General features: G+C 48.0%; 1 protein-coding gene and 1 non-coding gene across 2 annotated transcripts in view; one reads left to right on the plus strand and one right to left on the minus strand.

Annotated features, from left to right (window-relative positions):
- Positions 1-18235, plus strand: part of LOC145355951 (RNA-binding protein Musashi homolog 1-like) — a 141827-nt gene extending 123592 nt beyond the window's left edge. The window contains exons 8-14 of the mRNA XM_080208460.1: positions 6309-6391; positions 7557-7674; positions 7991-8071; positions 8267-8386; positions 10907-10972; positions 11813-11967; positions 12921-18235. Of these exons, the coding sequence (XP_080064586.1) occupies positions 6309-6391; positions 7557-7674; positions 7991-8071; positions 8267-8386; positions 10907-10972; positions 11813-11967; positions 12921-12962 (665 nt within the window). The 3' untranslated portion in view covers positions 12963-18235. The remainder of the gene's footprint in view (positions 1-6308; positions 6392-7556; positions 7675-7990; positions 8072-8266; positions 8387-10906; positions 10973-11812; positions 11968-12920) is intronic.
- A 1880-nt stretch (positions 18236-20115) lies between these two features.
- Positions 20116-20234, minus strand: trnal-caa (transfer RNA leucine (anticodon CAA)). The gene is made up of 2 exons: positions 20197-20234; positions 20116-20161 (listed from the first exon to the last, which is right to left on the minus strand). It is a non-coding gene; the product is annotated as a tRNA-Leu (tRNA).
- Between the last annotated feature and the right edge of the window lie 5443 nt (positions 20235-25677).

Consider the following 25677-nt stretch of genomic DNA (forward strand, 5'->3'; position numbering starts at 1 on the left):
AAATGTCAGCCTCGTTAGTGACGGCCCTCTTCCTGTGAATGAATTAAAAATAAAAGCTCCTTCTGAGGATCGGAAACAAAGGGAAAATAAATGTGGCCAAAAACTGGCACAAGTAAACTCTGGCAAATATACGTTGGTGTTTGCAGACTGTGCCTGGTGTACCTGCGGTTTGTGCAGTGTAACCGCCATTCAGAGAGGGGCAGTTTCTGGATAGTTTGAAGGTTTTCAGTGAGGTTCCCGGTGCCTGGGCTCTGGTACTTTAGTGGATAATGAGATGTTAAAGTGACCCATTTAAATGAACAATTATCGGATTAGTGTTGGCAGAGGTGAGAATTAGAGGCAGTAATCCACTGCTGACATGTGCATTGTGCGGATGGGCCGACAGAGCAGCCAGTGAGAGCAGTTCCATGGCACCATCGCTGACTGCCAGAGACGGTTCCTGCAACGTAGAGGAAGGGAGCAGGCCATTCAGCCCCTCGAGCCTGTTCTGCCATTCCATTTTGCTACCTTTGCCCTACATGTACGGGGTTATGCAAATCTAGTCTTCCCAATGTGTTCTTGTATTTTAACCCCATTAACTCCAGTATCATCTGCACTGCAGCCCCTCCAAGACCCAGCTATTCTTCCTGAGGTCCCATATCTCCACAACATTGTTAAGAACATAAGAACATAAGAAATAGGAGCAGCAGTAGGCCATCTAGCCCTTCGAGCCTGCCCCGCCATTCAATAAGATCATGGCTGATCTGTCGTGGCTCAGTTCCACTTTCCCGCCCTCTCCCCATAACCCTTAATCCCTTCTCTTATCAAAAACCCATCAACCCGCTTCTTAAAAATATTTAGCGAGGCAGCCTCCACCACTTCAACGGGCAGAGAATTCCAGAGATTCACCACCCTTTGAGTGAAGAAGTTCCTCCTCAACTCCGTTCTAAACCGCCTCCCCTTTATCTTGAGGCTGTGCCCCCTAGTCCTACTGTCTTTTTTGAGCGGGAAGAGTCTCTCCACCTCTATCCTATCCATCCCATTCATCATCTTATACGTCTCAATGAGATCTCCCCTCATTCTTCTAAACTCTAACGAGTACAAGCCTAGTTTATTCAGCCTCTCCTCATAGCTCAATCCCCTCAACTCCGGTATCAGCCTAGTAAACCTCCTCTGCACTCCCTCCAGGGCCAAAATATCCTTGCGCAGGTGCGGTGCCCAAAACTGCACACAGTACTCCAGCTGCGGCCTCACCAATGCCCTATACAGCTGCAGCAAGACCTCCCTACTTTTATATTCAATCCCCCTCGCTATGAAGGCCAGCATCCCATTCGCCTTCCTGACCACCTGCTGCACCTGCAAGCTGGGTTTTTGCGATTCATGCACAAGGACCCCGAGGTCCTTCTGCACCGTCGCCTGCTGCAGTTTTTCGCCACGTAAGTAATAGTTGACCTTTGGTACGCGGGCTTTCAAAAACTCCCTGTGCCCCCGTGTCGCCAATTCATAGAATCACAAAATCCCTACAGATCAGGAGGAGGCCATTCGGCCCATCAAGACTGCACTGACCACAGGCCCAATTCTTGTGATGTATTTAACCTGCTAATCCCCCTAGCACTAGAGTCAATTTAGCAATGGCCAATCAACCTAACTCGCACATCTTTGGAGTGCGGGAGGAAACTCAGGCACAGGGAGAATGTTCAAACTCCACACGGGCAGGAATTGAACCCGGGTCCCCGGTGCTGAGAGGCAGCTGTGCTAACCACTGTGCCACCACACTGCCTGTTTACCAGGAGTAAATGCCATTCTAGGAGTGTGAGGCCGGCAGCCTTGTGTAACTCCGTATGATTCCTGTGTGGTGGCACGCATTTTGGTGCTGGGAAAAATAAAAGCTGGTCATTGTTTAATGCGAGGGGAATGATTCGGACAATGGGGTCGAACCTGCAACACTTTGTATTATTCATGTGAACAGAGTTGTGAATGAATTATTAATGACAGAGATTGAGCAGGTGTGAGAGTGCGATTCCAATTACAGCCTGACAGCAGAGACCGTCCACCCGCCGCCTGTGTCTGAACATCACCATCAACACTTTACACACGGCTTTCAAGATGCAGCCGTTCCTCCTGAAGGCAAACATTAGGGAACTCACATTAATCCCTCACCGAGTATCTGCCGAGGGTTTGCGAACATGTTACCCCAGGAGATTTCCTTTATTCATTCGTGGGATGTGAGTGTTGCTGCAAGGCCAGCATTTAATGCCCATCTCTTAATTCTCCTCGAGAATATATTGATGGATGCCTTGAGCCACAATGTAGGCACACACACCCCACATTATTTCTGTAGAGGTTAGTTATAATGGCTGGGCCATTTCAGAGGGCAGTTCAGCTGTGTGCGCTTGGAGATCATAGAATCCCTACAGTGCAGAAGGAAGCCACTTGGCCCATCGAGTCTACACCAACGCTGCCAAAGAGCAACTTATGATGTGGAGGTGCCGGCGTTGGACTGGGGTAAACACAGTAAGAAGTCTGACAACACCAGGTTTAAGTCCAACCAATTTATTTGATAGTAAACTCACAAGCTTTCGAGGTTTGCCTCCTCGTCAGGTGAATGGCGAGTTCTGGCCTCAGACAGAGCATATAACAGCTCAGTTTACAGATTACTAATTAGAATGCGAGTCTTTACACCTAACCTGCTGTTCAAGTCTTAAAGAGGCCAACAGTGTGAGTGGAAGGAGCGCTGAGCACAGGTTAAAGAGATGTGTATTGTCTCCAGACAGTGAGTGAGGTTTTGCAAACCCAGGCAAGTCATGGGGGGGTTACAGATAGTGCGACATGAACCCAAGATCCCTGTTGAGACCGTCCTCGTGTGTGTGGAACTTGGCTGTCAGTCTCTGCTCAGCGACTCTGCGCTGTCGTGTGTTGTGAAGGTCACCTTGGAGAATGCTTACCCGAAGATCAGAGGCCGAATGCCCGTGATCACTGAAGTGTTCGCCAACAGGAAGGGAACAGTCTTGCCTGGTGATTGTTGAGCGATGTTCATTCATCTTTTGTCGTAGCATCTGCATGGTAAATCATGCAGACCATGCATACATGGTAATTGCATGGGCAACTTACCCAGTGCTAGCCACTGTGCTGCCCATAGTCACATGTAGGCCAGACCGGGGATGGATGGCAGATTTCCCTCCCTTGTAAGAAAGGATTTCGCAATCCAGTAATTCCATAATCATTATTTCCAAGACCAGCATTTCATTCCAGATTTATTACTGAATTGAGTTTGAACTTCCACAGCTGCCCCGACGGGATTTGAGTTTGTGTTCACAGAGTATTTGCCCCAGCCCAATAGATAGTTGAGTAGCATTTACCACCAAGCTACAGCAACCCTGGGGTTTAAAGTGCGACTGGAAACCTGGTAAAGGTTGGGTTGAAGTATGTGTGTGTGTGTGTGTGAGAGAGCAGTGGGGCCCTGTAGGGACTTGGCCATGATGGGAACTGAGCGTCCCATTCCTGCTAATTCTCCCCTGGAGTTTTTTGCTCTTGGTTTTTGGAAAGCACCGAGCACACCGCAAAACTGAGGGATCTGTTTCCAAACACGTCACCAGGTCTTAGCTTTAACCTGTTGTCAGGATCGCGTGATGGAATGGTTGGTTTCCTCTGCTTGTGCGTCCCTTGCTGGGTTTACAGTCCCACATGTGATGTATTAGCACCACTATGCTGAGCAAATAGTCCGGGGCTTCACGGTGCTTAGCACTGCTGCCTCACAGTGCCTACGACCCAGGTTCGCCAGGGACCCGGCTTGGGTCACTGTCTGTGCAGAATCTGCACATTCTCCCCGTGTCTGCATGGGTTTCCTCCCACAGTCCGAAAGACGAGCTGGTTGGCCATGCTAAATTCTCCCTCAGCGTACCCAAACAGGCGCCAGACTGTGGCGACTAGGGGATTTTCATAGTAACTTCATTTTTGTGTGTGAGCATACGCAGTCACTGTTAATACACTATTCAGCTGTGGAGGCATCACCATTTAAACCCAAACCTTTTCCTTATCCAGTCAGCACCTGCAACAAACAAGTGGGTTCCTTGTTAGAAGGGGATTAGTAATGAGAAATCAACAACAAATCAAGAAAGTATTCTTATTCCCCAACAGTGACCCTACAGCACAAAATTCAAACCTTCCTCCTAATGTTTTATATTTTCACTTAACATTGGCTGAGCTGAGGGGGGAAATGTTTAGGTTCCTGTCTCTTTGTGCTGACCTCCTGAGCGAGGGCCTAGGGCACTGGGATCAGCCGGTACAGTCATTGAGAGCCCCCTGCTGCCCAGTGCAGGGTTTGCAGAATGATACGCACCTTCTCACACGGCCCATTTCTCTCTGTTCCTGTAATGTGCATCACACTCTTGTCGCTCTCCTTCCCCGTGGCCAGCTATCAATCAGTAAGGCTACAGAGTGGAGGGATTCAGCTGCTAACCACCTCCCCGGCCATCTCTACCCCTGAACTCTACCAAAACCGGTGTCTGGAGCCAATTATCAGGACCTTGGTTAGTTGTGTCCAGTCGCTCGCCAGCCATGGTGAGTTTTATTTACATAATCATAGAATCCCTACAGTGCAGAAGGAGGCCATTCGACCCATCGAGTCTGCACCGACTGCAATCCCACCCAGCCCTATTCCCGTCACCCTACATAGTTGCCTCACTAATTCCCCTGACACTAGGGTCAATTTGTCACGGCCAATCAACCTAATCCGCACGTCTTCGGAGTGTGAGGGGAAACCGGAGCACCCGGAGGAAACCCACACAGACACGGGGAGAATGTGCAAACTCCACACGGAAAGACCCAAGCCAGAAATTCAGTCCAGGTCCCTGGTTAGCACTGCTGCCTCACAGCTCATTGTGCCACCGTGCTGCCCCATTCCTTCCTCCCTCATGTACTTCCTGGCTTCCTCTTAAATGCATTCATGCTAATCCTTTCAATCACCGCATGTGGGAACAAGTTTCACATTCAAACCGCTCACTAGGCAGAGGCATTGCAACTGAATTTCCTGGTGGATTAATTAATGATGATCTTCTATTTATTGCTCTAGTTGTTTTCTGTTCCTAGTGTGAGACCCCTAAGGCCTGTTAGAATTTCAGTACCTACAGTGCGAACATTGGATTCAACTCCTCAGGCTGGCTCCTGCACTTCCAATTAGACCAGGGCTGATGTGTATATTATCTCCATCTATAATGCCTTTGTAATCACCTATCAGTCACTACTTTGAATTTTTAATTGGCGAGTTATCCGAGGGAAGGGAATTGCAAATTTTACTTACACTTGAAGACCTGCTGCTTCACGTCACCCCTTGGGGGATGGGTACAGTGCAAATGTCATCGGACTGAGACCCAGGCTGACGCTCTGGGGAATCCCACCATGATGTGGAGATGCCGGTGTTGGACTGGGGTAAACACGGTAAGAAGTCTCACAACACCAGGTTAAAGTCCGACAGGTTTATTTGAAAGTAAACGCCACAAGCTCTCCGAAATGCTATTCCTTTGTCGGGTGAGTCAAATAAATAATACTTTCAAATAAACCTGTTGGACTTTAACCTGGTGTTGTGAGGCTTCTTACTGTGAATCCACCATGGCAGCTAAGGGAATCTAAAACAAATAAAATCTGGAACCTAACGATTAACGGTGGCCATGAAACTATCATTGTTGTAAAAGCCCATCTGGGGTTCACTAATGGGGAAGGAAATCTGCCGTCCTTACCTGGTCTGGCCTACATGTGACTCCAGACCTACAGCAATGTGGTTGACTCTTAACTTGCTCTCCAAAATAGCAGAACGAGCCACTCAGTTCAAGGGCAATTACAGATGGGTAATAAATGCTGGTCCAGTCAGTGACGCCCATGTCCCATGAAATAATACAATAAAAACCCCTGGAAGGCCGAAGAAAATTTAAAGTTCTGACCCCTTGTCCCGGTCTCTCCAGCAGAAGTAGTAGTTCCCTATCGAATCCTTTAATGTAAAACACCTCCAGTAGATCGTCCTTTTGTCTTGTATAGTTGAGGAAGTAGAAGACTGGGCCCCTGAACTCCCATTAACTCAGCTGGAACTGTGACTCTAATTGCACCTTCCTATCCCAGTATTTAAAACAACTACTGGAGTCAATAAGTCTGAATGGATAAACTCATCAGCTGGACAAGGATTCTGAGGGTTGTGACGTGGGACCCTTGGCACCGTTTTGATGCGTTGTTTTTGTAAACGGTAGTTTTCCAATTTCTGTTCCTTCTGGCTGGCAGGCGACTGAGGGGAGGGGTCACTGTTTCTAAACCCCCTCCTTTGTCTCTGATTCTGTTTCTAGGGTTTGGGTTTGTGACATTTGAGAGTGAAGACATTGTGGAGAAGGTTTGCGAAATTCACTTCCACGAAATCAACAACAAAATGGTGAGTGTGGGCGGGGGAGTGGGTTGGGGGTCCTCTGGAGGTTACACGCTCCATTTGTTGTGATGTGGGAGGAGGGTTATATTGTGTGTGGGTGTGGGTGTGTGTGTAAAGGGGGGGGCCTGAGTCAGTGTGGGGGGCGGGGGGGAGGGCTGAGTCAGTGTTTGTGGGGGGGGGGGTGCGCTGGGTCAGTGTTTTGGGGGGGGGGGGTAGGAGGAGGGCCAGGTCAGTGTTTTTGGGGGGGGGGGGGAGGGACGGGTCAGTGTGGGGGTGGGGGGGGTGCGGGTCAGTGTGGGGGTGGGGGGGGGGGATGCCGGGGCCCGGGTCAGTGTGGGGTGGGGGGTGCTAGGGTTGGGTCAGTGTTGTGGGAGGAAGGGCTGGGTCAGAGGCAGGGAATGGAGGCTGTCTAACTTATTCCCCTCCATTTGTTGAATGGGTTCTGAGGTAAACCAGAGGACATTCTTGACATGAAATTTTGTATTTCAGAGAATCTTTTCCTTGGTTGTTGCCCATTAACCTACTCCTCGTTTCCCAGCCTCACTGCAGCAGGTCCGAACACCCAATGGCTCAGTCATAGGAATTCCAGGAGCTAGGGCCCAGACATTCTTCTTCATCCAATTTGAGCCTCAAGAAAAAGCACAACCTCTCCCTCAGGCCTTGCAAAACATAGTGGAGGGTTTTCAGTGGGTTTATGAGTCTTCCCATTTCCATCTGGCCACTGTCCCAGGACATGCTGTTTAGTCAAGTTCCCTGTTTAAATGTCTGAAATAGAGGCGTCATCTCAAGGTTGGGGTACCCCTCTGCCAGTGCTGACATTTACTTTCTCCAGCGAGCTGTGTTTGGTCGCTATGGGGCCTGAGGATTCTGGCCATTGGATGTCATGGTCCCAGTGTTGGAGAGTTACGTTTTGCCCACCACAGGGTAGCAACATGTCAGAAGCTGCGGTTAGACTGTTAATCCCCTCTGGAAGCTCCAGCCAGTGTTTCTCTTTGGCCCTCACTCCCCCCACCTCTGACCTTTTATCCCCCTACCCCTCCCCTTCGGGCACCCCTCCCCCCTCCCCCTCGGGCCCCCGCGTGTGCATGCTCTCTCTCTGACGCTCGCCCCTGTGGCTTGGTTTGCTTCATTTGTGAGTGTGTGACGGATGGTGCGTTTTGACCTGCTTTAGGTGGAGTGTAAGAAGGCACAGCCCAAGGAAGTGATGTCACCAACAGGAACAGCCAGGGGGCGCTCTCGAGTGATGCCCTATGGGATGGACGCGTTCATGTTGGGGATCGGCATGCTGGGTAAGAGCGGCATTGTGGGTCAATTCAACCGCCTGTAATTGGGCCCCTGAAATCTCTCCCCTTCCAGGCTCCTGTCCCTTCCACCATCTCTGCCCCGCCCCCCCCCCCCAAAGCTCTGGTGGTGAATCCGGTGCCCATTCGCAGATTGACAAGTTCTGGATTAACACTGGCACCTCGCCTGGGTGTTCCACGTATGATCACAATGCCATGTGGGGCGGGTCAGTCACCCTGGGGAGATGTGCCGCAATGTTTCTGTGACTTTAGGTTGTGAATTTACTGATTTTTTTTGTTGTTGCTGTTGTTGTTTCTCTCGCAGGGTACCCAGGCTTCCAGGCTGCCTCGTATGCGAGTCGTGGCTACACAGGACTTGCCCCCGGTTATACCTACCAGTTTCCCGGTATGTAGGGCAGTCTGTGCCAAGAGTTCACTTACCTCCTCACCCCCCACCCCCTCACCCCCCTCCCCCTCACCAAGTTAATTACTGAAACCTCACCCTATTTTCAGCGGACTTTCCTTAATTGAGTGTAACGTTTGTTTTAACATCTCTCTTTTCTATTTTGCTTCCCTCCCTTTTTTTTTGTCCTCTTTCTAGGTCCCTTACTGCTGCCTCCAGCCACCACACTTCCATCTTCAGCTGGGAGAGCTGGACAGTCTGGGGTGCAAACATCACAGTGGCCCCCATCAATGCTGCTGCAGGACTGGCCAACAGGAGGTGAGCTGTGGGGCAGGACTGGGGCCCCAGTGTTTGAACGTATCCACTCTCGGTCTGCCTCCCTGACTCTGGCATATCGATGGTAGTCATGATGTGGAGATGCCGGCATTGGACTGGGGTAAACACAGTAAGAAGTCTCACAACACCCTTTACTATCAAATAAACTGGTTGGACTTTAACCCGGTGCTGTGAGACTTCTCACTATATAGTGGGGCTGGCAGTGGACTAGTAATCCGGAGGCCTCGGCTCAGAATCTGGGGACGCTGATTCAAATCCCACCACGGCCGCTAGTGGAATTTAAATTCCTGGTATAAAATCTGGAATGTAAAGCTAGTCTCAGGAGCAGTGACCATTGTCGGAAAACACCATGTGGTTCACTAATGTCCCTTTAGGGAAGGAAATCGGCCACCCTTACCTGGTCTGGCCTACATGTGACTCCAGAACCATCAAAATGTGGTTGACTCTCAACTGCCTTCTGAAACCTCGCAAGTGACCCTGTTGCATCACACTGCGGCAAAGTAACTCCCTCCCTAACATCACTGTGGGTGTACCTACATCACCACCGTGAGAGCAGTGAGGACGAGCATTAAATGCTGACCCAACCAGTGACACCCACATCCTGTAAATAACTTACTAAAAACTCTTTTGGCTTTTGAAGATAAATATTTTGGATATAATTTTCTAAATTTACAGGTGGGGTGAATGGGAATGAAGAGAGGGCAGGATAATGACATGGTTTCAGAATATTTTGTACCAACAGCTTGGGCCCCCTCGGTTAGAAACGCTACCGTACAGGAGGAGGCCATTCGGCCCATCAAGCCTGCACTGATAGTCCTACCCAGGCCCTAACCCCATAACCCCACACATTTACCCCGCTAATTCCTCTAACCTACGCATCCCGGGGCAATTTAGTACGGCCGTTGCATCTAACCTGCACCTCTTTGGACTGTGGGAGGAAACCAGAGCACCTGGAGGTTTAAGTCTCAGTGGAGTTCCCTGTTGAGTGATGCCCCCAGAAAAAGTGCGGAGTGCTGGAGACAGTCACTGTGAGGGCAAGGGCACCCAGAACCAAAATATTTCCCAACAGTGTTAAAATGGCAACACAACTAAGTCAGTGGGGACAAATTTAATATTTTCCATTTCCTTGCCCCCTCCCATACCTGACAATTCCCCATCTGTTGGTACCATTTTGTAATTGAAGCTGTACTGATTGGCTAAAGGGTGTTTGGAGAGAATCATGGTGAGTTGGGCTGAAACTCAGATTATAACCCAGAATTGTGTAAGTGTTGAAAACCTGACCAACTTTGGCTGTAATGTGAATGGGTGTCCACTTGGTGGCAGTGTTATACACAAATCTGTGCTGGTGCTGTTCCCAAGTTTCCACACGCCTGCTTGTAAATGAGTATTTTTTTAAAAACCCAGCTGAATGGCTTTCTGTTCCCCGAGGTGCACGTTGCAGTTCCACCCTGTAATGTGCAGCGGCCCAGCAAGGCTCCTGAGATCTGAGAGCTCTAAAAGTGACAGTCGATGAACTAGGCCCTCATTGTCAGGGTTTGATGAAGGAGCAGTGCTCTGAAAGCTCGTGATTCCACATAAACCTGTTGGACTGTAAGCTGGTGTTTGTGAGACTTGTTACTGTGCCCACCCCAGTCCAACGCCGGCATCTCCACATCCTCCTGTGTCAGAGACTCCTTACCCCTGTCCCAGCCTCAGACTGGTGTCCTCGGTGGGACTGACCATTGTGCTTGGTTGCAGAGACACTTGCCAATAAGCCTCTACATGGAGGTCTCACTGGCAGACTGTAGAGTTCAATGTTCTGATATTGTCCTGTCCGCACCCCCCCTCCCCCGACCCCTTTTTGGTAAATGTTCTGATTATCACAGTGTTAACTGTGCAGCTCTATTCTTGCCAGGGGGCATCGGCACAACATTTAACTGCATGAGAGCCACGATGGGGCCTAGACCCGAGTTCAGCCGGTATCCAATGCAGTTGGGAAGCAGGGATTCTGGCCCAGCTTTCTGTCCCTAACCCGGGCACATCAGAGCCAATTGTATCAAAGTTAATCTCACTTACCGATATGCGTTAAAACCAACAACTCGGCACATACGCCGGGGTGCACGTGTGTGGTGTCTCGGGTCAGGATGGCCCCCGATCCACCCCCTGGTGTGAGCTGCCAGAAGGCACAGGGGGACACTGTTGATGTATGACTGTTTCTGCAGTCAGATTGCCAGTGTGTGGGCCCAATCTGCGGTCACGGGTAAATCTCAGAATGTAACTGGAGCAGGGAGGCGCTGAGTGGAGGGTCAAGAGGCCGTGCCCCCCCCCCCCCCCCGGCTGTGTCCATGGATGTTGCTCAGTGTTGGGATTGGGTTCTGTGGAGCAGCTGGAGGAGGGCAGCTCTCTGCTGAGCTGACTTAGTGGAGTGCAGTGACTGTGATACATGACTCCTGCTCCAGGATAGAGATGGTTTATTGATGATGGGTGTCAGGAGGTGCTGATCTCTCTCTCTGTCTCTCCCAGCAATCCCCCTCACCGCATATGGACCAATGGCGGCGGCAGCAGCAGCAGCAGTGGTTCGAGGAACAGGTAAGGAAACGGGTTAGAGTCGGACACTTAAAAGACTCACACTGGCACTGTACTGCATCCTTAATCACCCCCTAGACCCCGAAGCTGGGAATCCCCCCCTCCCCCTCCTCCCTACCTGCAACCTGGGAATCTTCCCCCTCCACGTCCCCATCTAAAATCTTCCCCCAAAAAATTACCTGCATTCTACACTTGCTCCACAATCTCTCCAAACCACACACATTCAAGTGACTGGTGTGGATGGGGCAGGAGTCAGTCAGTGACAGGTCAGTGGTCTGGGTGGGGTCAGTCAGTGACCGGTCAGTGGTCTGGGTGGGGTCAGTCAGTGACAGGTCAGTGGTCTGGGTGGGGTCAGTCAGTGACAGGTCAGTGGTCTGGGTGGGGTCAGTCAGTGACAGGTCAGTGGTCTGGGTGGGGTCAGTCAGTGACAGGTCAGTGGTCTGGGTGGGGTCAGTCAGTGACCGGTCAGTGGTCTGGGTGGGGTCAGTCAGTGACCGGTCAGTGGTCTGGGTGGGGTCAGTCAGTGACCGGTCAGTGGTCTGGGTGGGGTCAGTCAGTGACAGGTCAGTGGTCTGGGTGGGGTCAGTCAGTGACAGGTCAGTGGTCTGGGTGGGGTCAGTCAGTGACAGGTCAGTGGTCTGGGTGGGGTCAGTCAGTGACAGGTCAGTGATGTGGGGGGCGGGGGGGGGGGAATGTTGGCCAGTCAGTTACTGGTCAGTGGTGTGGGGGTGTTGGCCAGTCAGTGACTGATCTGGGTGGGGGGGGGGGCGGTGGTGGTGTGGATGGGTCAGTGTGTATGGCCTGTGTTGATGCGCACGCTGATTTATTCTTTGTTTTTGGCAGGTTCGACTCCAACCCGCACTGGAGGCTTCCTGGGCACCACCAGCCCAGGCCCCATGGCAGACCTGTATGGGGCGGCCAATCAGGACTCCGGGGTGAGCAGTTACATCAGTGCGGCCAGCCCTGCCCCGAGCACTGGATTCGGCCACAGTCTGGGGGTAAGTGTCAACCTGACCTCACTGGGACAGCAAGAGGCAAACCATCACTGCCACCACCAGGGGTCACTCCCGAGTCATCAGGCCACTAGAAATCCATTAATATCACCCCACCCCCACCCCACCCCAAGACCACTGACCAGTTGCTGACTGACCCCCTCACCCCAGACCACCAGCAGTTTAAGGAGAAATACCAAAGCAAGCCTTGGCAGCAATGCCCACACCCTGAGAACTAGATCAATAAAAACTTCCCTCTTGAAATCACTTGGACCCTGATTTTAAAAAACTGCCTGTTGTGGGAGAGGCGATGGAGGGACGCTTTGGGAAAGATAAAGATTGAAGAGTACCTTTTAACAGCTTCTTCTCGTCTCGTAACATTTCACAGCCAGTGAAGTGCAGTCACTGTTGGAGTTTAAAGGACGTTGGTTTAAATGGGCCCCTTCCTCATCCAGTAAGTTTCTAATCCGCAACCCACAGCCCTCATCCCAACAGCCCACTCTCAACTATTGGCAGCTGCCAGCAATCACTTTGCCTCAACAAGTGTTCGAAGGCTCTGAGACGGGATGAGTCAGTGTCCCGAGGCATTAAAGTGACCCAGTTTAACCTCAGGTCTTGGGACCTTTTTAAACTTCAAGTTTACCCATTAGTCACAAGTCAGGCTTACATTAACACTGGGGGAATTTCACAGTAACTTCATTGCAGTCGCCACAGTCCGGCACCTGTCTGGGCCAATGCACCCTAACCAGCACGTCTTTCAGAATGTGGGAGAAAACCAGAGCACCCGGAGGAAACCCATGTAGACATGGGGAGAATGTGCAAACTCCACACCGACAGTGACCCAAGGCGGGAATTGAATCCGGGTCCCTGGCGCTGTGAGGCAGCAGTGCCGTCCGCTGTGCTGCCAACTTGTTTGGGTCTCTGCTCACTCTGCCCCTTCTCTCTTTTTTTTGTTTCAGGGACCTTTGATTGCGACAGCTTTCACAAATGGTTACCACTAAAGCAGAGGCACGAAAATCTGAAAAGGAAGTAAGTTGTTAAGTGAAGGTGCTGCCGAGATGTTGCTTGCTTGTCCTGTATGAATGATTAATGTTTCATTACCATTTTAACACTCTGCAATATTCAAGTAAGTGGTGGGAGGAGACAGGCTTTTATCCATCGGGACTCTGCTCATGTTAGTTGGAGCTCACCAGTTGCCTTCAGGACTCGGAGGCTATGAAGGAACAGGCACAAAACTGGGCAGTGGTGTAAACACTGTAGGTAGCAGCTGAAAATTACTGTGCGAAATCCAAGTGGACTAAACGGTGGCAAATGGATTTCCCTGTAGACAAAGGTTTGAGAAAAGGCGACTTTCTAATTGGTGAAAAGCTAGAAGTAGTAGGGGTGAGAAACTGCGCTCGGTAGCGTCACAGATTTCTGACTGGGATCCAGCCGCACCCACAGCACAGGCGCACACTTCTGTTGTGACAGCTGCTATCCCCCAACTTGGCAAAGGGAGTTTGCACGCATGAACCCGGGAATCCCCCCACTCTCAAATTATCCACATTCTACACTTGCAGGTTAAATGCACGCGTTTAACATCTGCAGGCAATATACAGGATGGACATCATGCCGTGCCTACTGACATGATTCTGACGCTGCCGATTTGGAAAGCTGTGCTCCAACCAACTCCCTCTCTTCACCTCCCGCACCAAACATACTGAGCAGCGGAAAGGACCCCCTTAGTAAGGGTATCCTCACTCAAATCCTCCTGCAACCTCCAATCAAGGCAAGGACAGCATTGTCAGTGACTGTGAAGGTGACCGTGAGAGTGGTCTTTTAGTTGTCTGGCTAATGCCGGAGGTATTGGCAACATCTGACAGTTTTCCACCAGTTGCTTCAGGGGGCCTCATTGAGACTCTTCTCTCTTGCCAGAAGGAAGCCGGTGGAGCCAGTGCAAGAGTTTGTGATGTTTGCAGGTATCCCGAATGGCAGTCCATGTGTCTGCTGTATTTTAGCCAACACAGCAAAGGAAAGAGTCGCTAATTAACCAAGGGTTAAGTAGCTATGGTGACTGCGGTCCTTAACTCAGTGTATGTATGCAGCATGCATGCAATGAGAGCAATACTGCCACACAGTGTGACAGAGCCTATATCCTGGTCCATCAAGATCCTCAGTCTAAGTCTGCTGCAGCTGAGCTTTGTGTGTGTGTGTGAGACCCTGCCCTCCAGTCTGGTGCTATGGGGTATTCTTTACCACCACCTTCCCGCCCCCACCTCAAGTGAGATATCAGTAACCTGAGCTTCAGTTCCCTATTCGACAAAAGCCCCACAAGCCTTGCCTTCCCTCTGTCACTAACCATCACAGCATCATCTCAGCCCCAATAAGAAATAAAAGCCAACAAAAAAAAAGCAATTCAAACCCAACTTATAAATTAAATCATGGACACATCCAGTGTAGTGTGGTGGAGATTGATTCAGTGGGACCTTTCGAAAGACAATTGCACAAGATCCTGAAAAGCAAAAACATTCCAAATAAATTCTTAAAAAAAAGGACCACGGGGAAAGAATGGGTGAGGTGAATTGCTCTTTTTCAGAAAGTTGGCACAAAGATGATGGGCTGAATGGCCGCCTCCTGTGCTGTAACCACTATGATTATACAAACGTAAACTTAGCACAGCGCACAGCACTCCAGGTGTGATGCTATCACATCTTAGGAAGGGTGTATTTGTCTTGGAGAGGGGGCAGCAGTGATTTACCAGAATGATACCTGCACTCCAAGGTTTAAATTATCAGGAGAGATTAGTGTAGGGTTCTATTTGCCAAAGTTTAGAGAGCTAATGGGTGATTTGATCCAAGTTTCAAGGTGTTAAGCGGAACTGATGAAGTAGAAAGAGCAATCTCCACCAATGGGAGGCACAGCCTAAAGATTAGAACCAGATATTTCAAGAGCGAATTTAAGAAACACTTCTGTGTAAAAGATAGAAGGACTTTGAAACTCTTTTCTGCAAAAAATAATTGATGCTGCTGGGTTAATTGTTAGTTTTCATCTGACATTGATAGATTTTTGGTAAGAAAAGGTAGTAAAGGATATGGGGCGAAGATATGGAGATCAGTCACAAATCAGCTGTGATCTTGTTGAATGGTGGATCGTGCTGAAGGAATTGTCAGTGGTCTGTCCTGTTCCTGTGCTGGTATTGGCGAGTGTGTAATGTCGGTGAGGGCTTGTCTCGCCACAATGCACCCCATGGCAGTCATTGTCTAGATTCACTCAAATGTAGGACAGCGACCTGGGTCAGTGTGTGGACAGTGCTCAGCATTAATTGGAGCAGACTCCAGAGAAGGAACCCACGCCGTAGGGAATGGTGGAAGAAGGAAAACCATCTCCTGTATATTTCAGATTGGATCCTTCAGAAACAAAACAGATTGATCTCTTGGGGCTGCTCATTCCTTAAAAACAGTGGAGGAGGCCAGAGTGTGTTCTAGTATGTCCTGGCTGCCACTCATCTCTCTGCCGAGAGGCTGTGTGCACCAGGTTGTGAGGAGAGGAGTGGTAACAGGTACCACCCTTTCCTGTGACTGCTCGTTATGTACCAGTGACAGCTTGTTGTGGCCCAGTGTAGCCGTGTCTCAGTCTGATCAATGCAACCTCCAGGCAATCTTCCTGTTTTTGTAAATGTTATTCTCTTCTAATTTCTGGAGTTCTGGGAGCGAGCCACATTTTTCCAGCTCTCAATCTCAGCATGGATATTTACCATTCTGATTTCCCTCCCTGGTACCCTTATTGATGGAGGGAACTTGCATTAATATAGTGCCTTTTGTGACATCCCAAAATGCTTTCTAGACAGCAAAGTATTGTTTGGCATGTAGTGGGATTTGAACATATGACATTCTGACTTTAAAGTGAGAATGTTATCACTGAGCCAAGGCTGACAGCGGTTCACCTTTTGGCATCTAGGGTCCCAGGGGCACTTTTTTTCCCAGTTTTCCCCACTGATCAGGCCAGCCGCACTCCTGGTTGGGTAACTGAGTGTGCTACAGACCCGAGTCACGTTGAGATTTCTTTTCCTGCTCACTTACAAAGTGAATCGATGTTTAAAAGCGCAATGATCTAATTTAGAGAGAGAGAGAGCTGAGATACTGACAGGTCCTGCAGTAGTTTGAGTTCATTTCTCTGTAGCACACAAAGGAGCTTTTGCAACCATGCTTACCGAAGGCAAGTACACCCCCAGGCAGTTGCTGAATCACCGCTGTGAAATCAAATGGTCAGGAAAACACGGGCTTTGCAGTTTGTTACTTTGGAAATGAATTGGCATATTTTATACAGTAGTAGCAAAATACTGCGGATGCTAGAAAGCTGAAATAAGAACAGAAATTGCTGCGTAAACTCAACAGGTCAGGCAGCGTCTGTGGAGAGCGAGTTGGACATTTTGCGTCCACGTGATGACTCGGAGCTCTGAAGACTATTTATTCCCGTGTGGCATATTTTATAATTGTTTGTATCCAATAATGGCAACTATCTTTGTTTCTCTTCCCTCCAGGGCCCCAGCCTATCAGCAAGAGGAGGGGGACACATGGGTTTTGGTGGAGCTCAGGCGATGTTTTAATAATTTTACTGCACACACTGACTTACTACCATTAAACTCAACTCCGACCACCCCACCCCATCATGACGAAAACATCTCACTCCTTCACTAACATTTAAAGTTTACGCTTTTGTTTTTTCCTGATTTTTTTTTTTGTTTAATTTATTTTATTTTATTTTTTTTTAGCTTAACGATCGATCAGTTTTAAGCCGTGTCTTTTTTTTTGTTGTTGCCTATTTGAAAGTGTTTAGATGTATTCTTTTTAAAATGGGAGTTTTGTGATTGTATTAGAAAAATGTTGCTAAGGACATGTTTCTTCATTTTTTTTGACCATTTTATTTTTGCCAGATCTTGTTTTTAAATGAGTAAGAGCTAAAGAGGGTAAATGTAAAACACTCCTGAAGAAAACGGAATCTTGTCTAAAAGAAAAACAATTTATTTTGATATTCTTTGTAAATGTCATCTATTAACACTGAATTCCAGTTATCATGGAACAAAATAAAACAACATCTGCAGGACAAAAATGTATATTTTGGTAAAAAAAAACACTATGAATCATAAAAGTATTTTTTTCTGAAATTGGATAAAACATTTCTGTAAAATATGTAAATAGAACAAGCTGGATTTGTATTTGCCTTCTGCACAAAAGGTTCTTTTTTGAGTACGGTAGTATTTTTTGAGAAAAAAAAAAGGAGGCCCAAAGCCCCTACACAGCCTGAGACTTAGCAATACTGTAGATGACCTTTGACTTCCCAGGAGATTCTGTAGTTGATGTCGTAAGGGGCTAATTTTACTGTAGAATTTGTGTCTTTTTTTTTCTTTGACTTCTGATTTAAATGAAGGACATTGCTAAGAAATGAATGGTACCTCAAGAGGTCATAAAGCTGCTAAACAAAACAAGATAATAATAAAATCCACACACTACATATCTATAAAGGTTGTGTAGGCCAGGCCTGGTCTCCATTTTTGACCCTAGTTTGAGAAGGAATGGTTGTTGCGATAGCCACCACTGTTTTACCTCAGCTGGTCACTTCCACAAAGCTGTCAACTCTCCTGGTTTTTTTTTTAACCTGTAGTACTCGTACATGCTTAGTCTTTGTTTATTTTAAACTCTTGTAAACAGCCTGCACTTCCAATTAGTTGCAAATGTGCATCATAACTGACCTTGCTCGCCACCACGCTTAGCGTAACGTGGAAACCGATGCCTTCTCGGCTGTCAACATGAGAAGGAAGAGGGATTTCACAGCGTGAGCAGTCGAGCCAAGTCAAGTCATACCACTGTTTACCGTGAGGGGCAAACTTGCACGTTGGGGTTGTTATTGGTGAGATGGGTGGGGTGGGGGGAGAGAGAGGAAGAGTGTGGTGGTAGGACTTGTTGGGAAGGGGGGGTGGGGTAGTTGAGCAGTCTTCACTGCATTTTTAAGTTTTTCTTTTAATCTCCCTGTTCCACCACCCCTTCTCCTCCTCAGCTTAAACCCCTCCCCCCACCCCCATCCTCCCCTCCTTCACCTAAATGTTTCTGCTGGGGTGTTAGGAATGAGAGAGGGCTTCAGGAGAACGGGAGGCCCAGGCTTTTCCCAAGCAGCTGCTGAGAGGCAGCGTTAAGTGATGTTGGCAGACGGATTCCCCAGCCACCCATTCATTTCATCCTTCCGGTCCAGATGGAGGAGGAGCCTCCGGTGGGGGGGGAGGGGGAGGGTGGTATGTGGGACGGGGGGGGGGGGGGTGGTGGGTGGGGGCTGGAGTGAACAAACAAACATGTACACGAACATCAGAACCTTTTGTTTTAAAAGATGACCCAAGAGAAGAGGCTTCTCCTCGCCTGCCCGTGGGTTTAATGACACGTTTAATATACGGCATAAATCACAGGCAGGAAGAGTTGCGTTGGATTATTGTAAAATACTTTTTTAATTAATGTGTTTTAGACGGAGGAAGAAAAGAAAGACCCAGGAACTGAATTTTTAAAAGAAAAGATTAAGGCCAGTTTAGCGCTTACAGTGAAAAGGAAATAGCAAAACAGAAAACTGTTTAAAAAAAGTAAAAAGATTTTTTTCTGGGGCACTAAATGCTGCGATTCTCTGTCAGTTTATTCCAGGGACATTTATTTGTCCCACGTCAGTGGAGAGACTGACAGATCTGTGGAGAGTTGCTAGCTTTGCTCTTGATTTTTTTTAAAAGAACTACTGGAAATACAAACACTATTGTTTGTGACAGCAATAAACGCTATTTTGTGAAAATGCATCTCGGGGAGCAACTTTTTAGTTTGAATTGTTTTATTTTTCTTCCTCTGCCAGCCGTGCCTCAGCTGGCAGCACTCCCGCCTCTCAAGTCACAAGGGCCCTGGGTTCGAGTCCCACTCCAGGGGCTTGAGCACCAGGATCAAGGCTGGCATTCCGGTGCAGCACTGAGGGAGTGCCGCACTGACGGAGGTGCCGTCTTTTGGACAAGACATTAAATCGGGGCCCCCGTCCGTCCTCCTTGGTGGATGTAAAAAGATCCCGTGGCACTATTCGAGGAAGAGTCGGGGGAGTTATTCCTGGTGCCCTGGCCAATGCTTGTCCCTCAGTCAACATTATAATGAACAGATGATCTGGCCATTATCACATTGTTGGTGGGAACTGGCTCTGCCCAACTTGATTGGCGTGTTTTCTACATTACAACGATGACTACTTCCAAAGAAAGTACTTCATTGGCTGTAAAGCGCTTTGTGATGTCCGGTGGTCATAAAAGCGCTATATAAATGCAGTACCTTTTTAAATGAGGCGGTGTTTGGTAAATAATGTCTTGCTCCCCCAGTGCATTGTACTGCCAGGCAGAGGTTTTTGCTTTTTAATCCTTTATACATTTCTGTTTTTTTTTGCCAGTAAGTTATTGCAATCTGAGAAATGTCATCTCTGGCTCTGTAACCCTTTTTCAGATTTCATTTAAAATTCCTAATAAATTATTTGAAACTTTCCACATGTGTCTCGTTCTCAATTTTGTTGACTTCCCCCCTCTCCCTTTTGGTCTCTGGTGTGATCATCCTGGAAGAGTGAGCAGGCTGGGATTTTCTGGTAGCCATTGACCCATCAGCCAGCTCCCCTTCCTGGAGCTGAGCCAAGAGCCCAGCGAATGGCAGTATTTGTAGCTCTCACAAATGTACTTAATGTCCACTGTCACAGAGCTTGAACAATATCTCATCTTCGTTTGACTGAGCTATGAGTTTGTATTAACCAGAGCCTGGCAATATCTCATTGTTTGAGACGGCTGCACAGAATCCCTACAGTGCAGAAGGAGGCCATTCAGCCCATCAAGTCCACAACAACCACAATCCCACCTAGGCCCTATCCCCACAACTTCCATATATCTACCCCGTAACTTTGATATATTTACGTTGCTAATCCCCCCAATCACTAAGGGGCAATTTAGCATGGCAAATCCACCTAACCCGCACATCTTTGGAGTATGGGAAGAAACTGGAGCACTGGGAGGAAACCCATGCAGACACAGGGAGAACGTGCAAACTCCACATAGACAGTGACTAGAGACCAGAATTGAACTTGGATCCAGCAGTATGAACCACTGTGACCATGCCCCGCACTAAATGGAAATGTCAGGAGTGGGATTTGAACCCACGCCCTTAGAAAGGGACCAGAATTCACCAAACTTACACAAGGCAAGGAATCACACTCATTGAGTCTGGTACCTCAGACCACTCGGCCATCCTGACAACTTAATGGAGTAGCTCAGTGGAGTTACTTCACTTGATTTATAATTAAACAGTTGTTAGTCTGAGGTGTGGAAAAAAAATTTACTTTTGTCTTTCTGATCCTTTGCTTCCACTTCTGTGGTTTTTATATTCTATCACAGGATGTGTGTGTCGCTGGCTGTGTTTGCATTTATATCATCTCAAAGTGCCCTCGAAGGTGCTGGTGAGCTGCCTTCTTGAACTGCCAAGATTTAAACTTTGTTTATTATTGTCACAGGTAGACTAACACTAACACTGCAATGAAGTTACTGTGAAAATTCCCTTGTCATCGCACACTGGCGCCTGTTCAGGTACACAGGGTGAATTTAGCATAGCCAATGCACTTAACCAACACGTTTTTCAAACAATGGAAGGAAACTGGAGCACCCAGAGGAAACCCACACAGACACGTGGAGAACATGCAGACTCCATACAGCTGGGAATCAAATCCAGGTCCCTGGCGCTGAGGTAAGCAGTGCTAACCACTGTGCCACCCTCCCTGTGGTGCAGGTACACCCACAGTGCTGTTAGGGACTTCCAGGATTTTGACCCAGGAACAGCGATATATTTCCAAATCAGGATGGTGTGTGACTCCAGGTGGTGGTGTTCCCATGCGTCTATGGTCCTTGTCCTTCTTGACAGTAGCGTCATCTTTGAGGCTTCAAACAGAATTTTGGTTGGATGTACACACTTTGGACAGTAATTCATCTCACTGGTCATTATTCACCGGTGGAGCTGGCAGATTATCTGACCATGGAGACCTTCACAACTGAACCATACCAGGTGTGGCCCTGTCTTTGCCCAGTGTTCAGGTGCGCATTAACAAACAGGAAGTCCGTGGACTGTATTTGAGATTGGCAAGGGAAGGCAGCCATGGCAGCCCCAGCTCCTCACTCATGCTCCTATTAGGAGAGGTTGCCTGTGAGGTGAGTAGCCTTGTGTTCCCCCAGTGTTTGGTGGTGTTGGATGGGTTTGGGCCCCGTGAATTGTTTATTTGACTCTGAAACCCTAGCAGTGGCTGGATTTCCAGACTTGCTGAGGCCTGTTTCAGGGTCAATCAATGTGACACCCTTCAAGACTGGGACCTTGCATCTCAGCATTAACCCTTAGACTGCTGGCTACTCTCAGGAATGTTTCTGCAAAACAAGTTCATGGTGATGTTGAAAGAAGCCCTAACACTCTGGTAGAAAGCTGCTCCTATCCCAGGGTAGATTTAATACTAACAGCTTAATAACCATAGGTTACAAATACAAATCACCTGAAAATCATTTTAAATAAAATATATTCCAGAATATTGCCTCAGCTTATTCTTCATATTCAAGTGTGTGTTAGTTTGACAACCTGCAGTGAAAGGGTGGCACAGTGGTTAGCATTGCTGCCTCCCAGTGCCAGTGACCTGGGTTCATTTCTGGTCTTGGGTGACTGTGTGAAGTTTCTCTCTGTGTCTGTGTGGGTTTCCTCCGGGTGCCCTGGATTCCTCTCAGGCTCCAAAGATGTGCAGGTTAGGTGGATTGGCCGTGTTAAATGCGTAGGACTGCAAGGATAGGGTAAAGTGGTGAGCCTGGGTAAAGTGGTGAGCCTGGGTAAAGTGCTCTTTTGGAGAATCGGTGTAGACTGGATGGGCCAAATGGCCTCCTTCTGCACTGTCGGGATTCTGTAATCCTCTGACCTGTTCAGACATGTCATTGCTCTCCTGGGACCTCTGAAGGAAATTCTGTGCAAAACTAAATTCGCTCCCCCCCCTACCCTCCCAGTAAGGTCCCACCCACCCAAAAGCAACCTCCCTTTCTAATCCGTGAATCGGGGCATTCTGCTGATTTCACAGCTAAAAGGCAGGTGCAGTTTTAAGGATATCTGCAATGATAGGAGCTAATACCAGACTACCCCCTCCAGAGCTTGTTAAAACAATCGAGGCTGGTACGTGTTGGGGGAGTGATGCACAGAGATCTTTGAGATGAAGTATTAAACTGATCTATCCAGGCAGGTGTCAAGAGAAGTTCCTGTTTTTGTAAAGCAGGTGAGTTCTCATGATTTCTAGTCAGCATTCACTCCTCAAGCCTCCAACTCCTCCAGTTTATCTGATTGTTGTTTGGGGGAGTGATTGTCTCTTGAGCTTATCTTTCTAACAAGTGACTACACTTTGCTGTGAAATACTTCTGCATGTCCTGAGGTTGTGAAATGTGCTCTATAAATGTGAATTTCTAATCCTTCTACTGTTTATACATAGTTTTGAGTTGTACTTGTACCACCGTGTCCAAACTCCAGGAGCCTCTTTCAGAAACAGCACCCACACCAACACCCACATAACCCTTGTCTCATTACTGTTCTCTCTCCTGTTCTGACCCATGGCCATTTTTATTTTGGCTGTCGCTGGCTAGTCGAGCATTTCTATTATCCATTCCTTGAGAGGATGGTGATGGTGAGCTGCCTTGAACCACTGTTGTCCCAGAGGTGTAGGTACACTCACAGTGCTGTTAGGGAGGGAGTTCCAAGATTTTGACCCAGTGACTGAAGGAATGGTGATACATTTGCCAAGTTAAAGTGGTGAGTGGCTTGGAGGGGAACCTCCAGGTGGTGGTGTTTCCATGTATCTGCTGCTCTTGTCCTTCTAGATGGTAGTGGATATGGATTTGGTTGGTACTCCTTAAAAAACCTTGATGAGTTCCTGCCGTGAACCTTGTAGATAGTATACTTGGCTGCCACTGTTCATCAGAGAGATGAAGGGAAGGATTTACAATCAAGCATCTGCTTTGTCCTGGATGGTGTTGAGCTTCGAGTGTTGTTGGAGCTGCACTCATCCAGACAACTGGAGAGTATTCCATCACACTCCTGACTGGTGTCTTGTAGTTGGTGGATAGGTTTTAGGGGGTCAGGATGTGAGTTACTTGCCACAGGATTCCTAGGGTTGACCTGCTCTGGTAGCCATACTATTTGTGGCTGATCCAGTTCAGCTCCTGGTGAATGGTAACCTTCAGGTTGTTGATAGTGGGGAATTCAGCAATGGTAACAGCATTGAATGTCAAGGGGTGATAGTTAGATTCTCTTGTTGGAGATGGTCATTGCCTGGCACCTGTGTGGTGCAAATGTTACTTGCTACTTGTCAGTCCAAGCTTGGATATTGTCTAGGTCTTGCTGCATTTGGACATAGACTCCTTCGGTATCTGAGGAATTGCAAATGATACTAAACATTTGTGCAGTCATCAGTGAACATCCTCACTTCTGAATTTATAATGGAAGGAAGGTCTGTGATGAAGTAGCTGAAGATGGTTGGGCCTAGGACACTACCCTGAGGAACTCCTGCAGTGATGTCCTGGAGCTGAGAGACTGACCCTCCAACCACCACAACCATTCTCCTTTGTACCAGATATGACTCCAACCAGTGGAGGGTTTTCCTGCTTGATAGCACTGTTGATGACCTCTTCCATCATTTTACTGAAGACCGAGAGCCGACTTATTGGGTGGTAATTGGCCAGATTGGATTTGTCCTGTTTTGTGTATACAGGACATACCTGGGCATTTTTCCACATTGATGGGTAGATGCCAGTTTGTACTGGAACACCTGGGCTAGGAATGTGACATGTTCTGGAGCACAAGGCTGAGGTACTATTGCAAGAATATTATCAGGACTCATAGCCTTTGCAGGATCCAGTGCCTTCTTGATATCATATGGAGTGAATCGAATTGGCTGGAGACTGACATCTAAGATGCTGGGGACCACTGGAGGAGGCTGAGATGGATCATCCACTTGGCAATTCTGGCTGAAGATTGCTGTGAATGCTTCAGCCTTATCTTTGCGCTGATGTACTAGGCTCCTCCATCACTGGGGTTATTTGTGGAACCTTCTCCTCCAGTGAATTGTTTAATTGTCCACCATCATTTAAGACTAGATGTGGCAGAACTGGGTGGCACGGTAGCACAGTGGTTAGCACTGCTGCTTCACAGCTCCAGGGCCCTGGGTTTGATACCCAGCTTGGGTCACTGTCTGTGTGGAGTTTGCACGTTCTCCTCGTGTCTGCGTGGGTTTCCTCCGGCTGCTCTGGTTTCCTTCCACAGTTCAAAGATGTGCAGGTTAGGTTGATTGGCCATGCTAAGAAATTGCCCCTTAGTGTCCAGGGATGCATAGTTTAGACAGATTAGTGGGTATAATATGTAGGGATATGGGGGTAGGACCTGGGTGGGATTGTGTTCGGTGCAGACTCAATGGGCCGAAGGGCCTCTTTCTGCATTGTAGGGTTCTATGATTCTATGGCTGTTGATGAAGCTCCTTACAGTCTGCCTTTCTGACCATCCTCTGTCCTTGTGCCCCAATCTCTTCCACTATTTAAAGTTCTCTCACTCTAATGGTGGTGTATTTTAACTATAAGTTAACCATCATTACCCATTCCACAACTATGCCTGCTCTATGCCTCTCTCAAATTTGGTTTCCAAGTTCCTGTATTTTTCTGGATTTCAATATTACATTATAGCACTGAAGGCACACCCAGCTACTGTCTGTAATCTGTGGATTTGTTGCTTCTAACTGATCTTTGATCAGTTGCCATCCCCTCCCCCACTGCTGCTGACCTTGGGATTGGCCACTCTTGCCACTGATTCATTCGCTCTAGATCAGTATTTGGCTGGATATTCCTGCTGCTGAACCTTTCCCTGCTGCTTCTGGGTCTGAGGGTTACGTCCATCCTTTCTCACTATTTTTCTGCCCCGTGATAGATTCTACACAACTCCTGAAACTCCGCTCCCACCTAAATATCTCCATCTGATACTCTTACCCTTCAAACAGCCTCTGGATTTTATTTGCCAGCCACACCTGTTGAACTTTCCAAACTCACCAATCAATTTTATCCCATCCTGGAATCTCATGACTCCAGTTTTGTGCTCCTGTTGTCTTCCCTGTATTCCCCATTTACAACAGGACGTATGTTTTCATATTTACTCCATAGGAAAGCCGATGTAACTGGAATTTTCCATCTCTCTTCATTTGCACATTTAGCTAATGCCCATTCCTTCCACTGCCCCCCCTTTATTTCCTTTTTTTAACTTTTGACTTTACCTCTTCAAAACTCATTTCTCCTGTTGCTCTTTCCTTTCCTCTCTCCCCTGTTGCGTACACTGCCTTCCTAAATTTCTACCTCATCCATTCACTACTTCGCGACCTCTCTCTGCTATCCCAGGCTTGACTGCCTCTGAAATGAGCCTGCACTTTCACAGTAACTTCATTGCAGTGTTAATATAAGCCTACTTGTGACACTATTAAATAAACTTAAAAATTAACTTTCAAACTTTAAGCTTTAGAAGTTGACACGACTGAGGATGGGGGAAGAAAGCAGTGCAGATGTTTTGGTGAGAAATGTTTACTATATTGGACAGGCAGTCTGCAGTTTCCCTCTGTGCCTCTGTTCACATTCGCTGAAGGTAGCAAATGCTGCCT

The sequence above is a fragment of the Carcharhinus amblyrhynchos genome, chromosome 20 (genome assembly GCF_965287045.1).
Source record: "Carcharhinus amblyrhynchos chromosome 20, sCarAmb.v2.hapA, whole genome shotgun sequence".
NCBI lineage: Eukaryota > Metazoa > Chordata > Chondrichthyes > Carcharhiniformes > Carcharhinidae > Carcharhinus > Carcharhinus amblyrhynchos.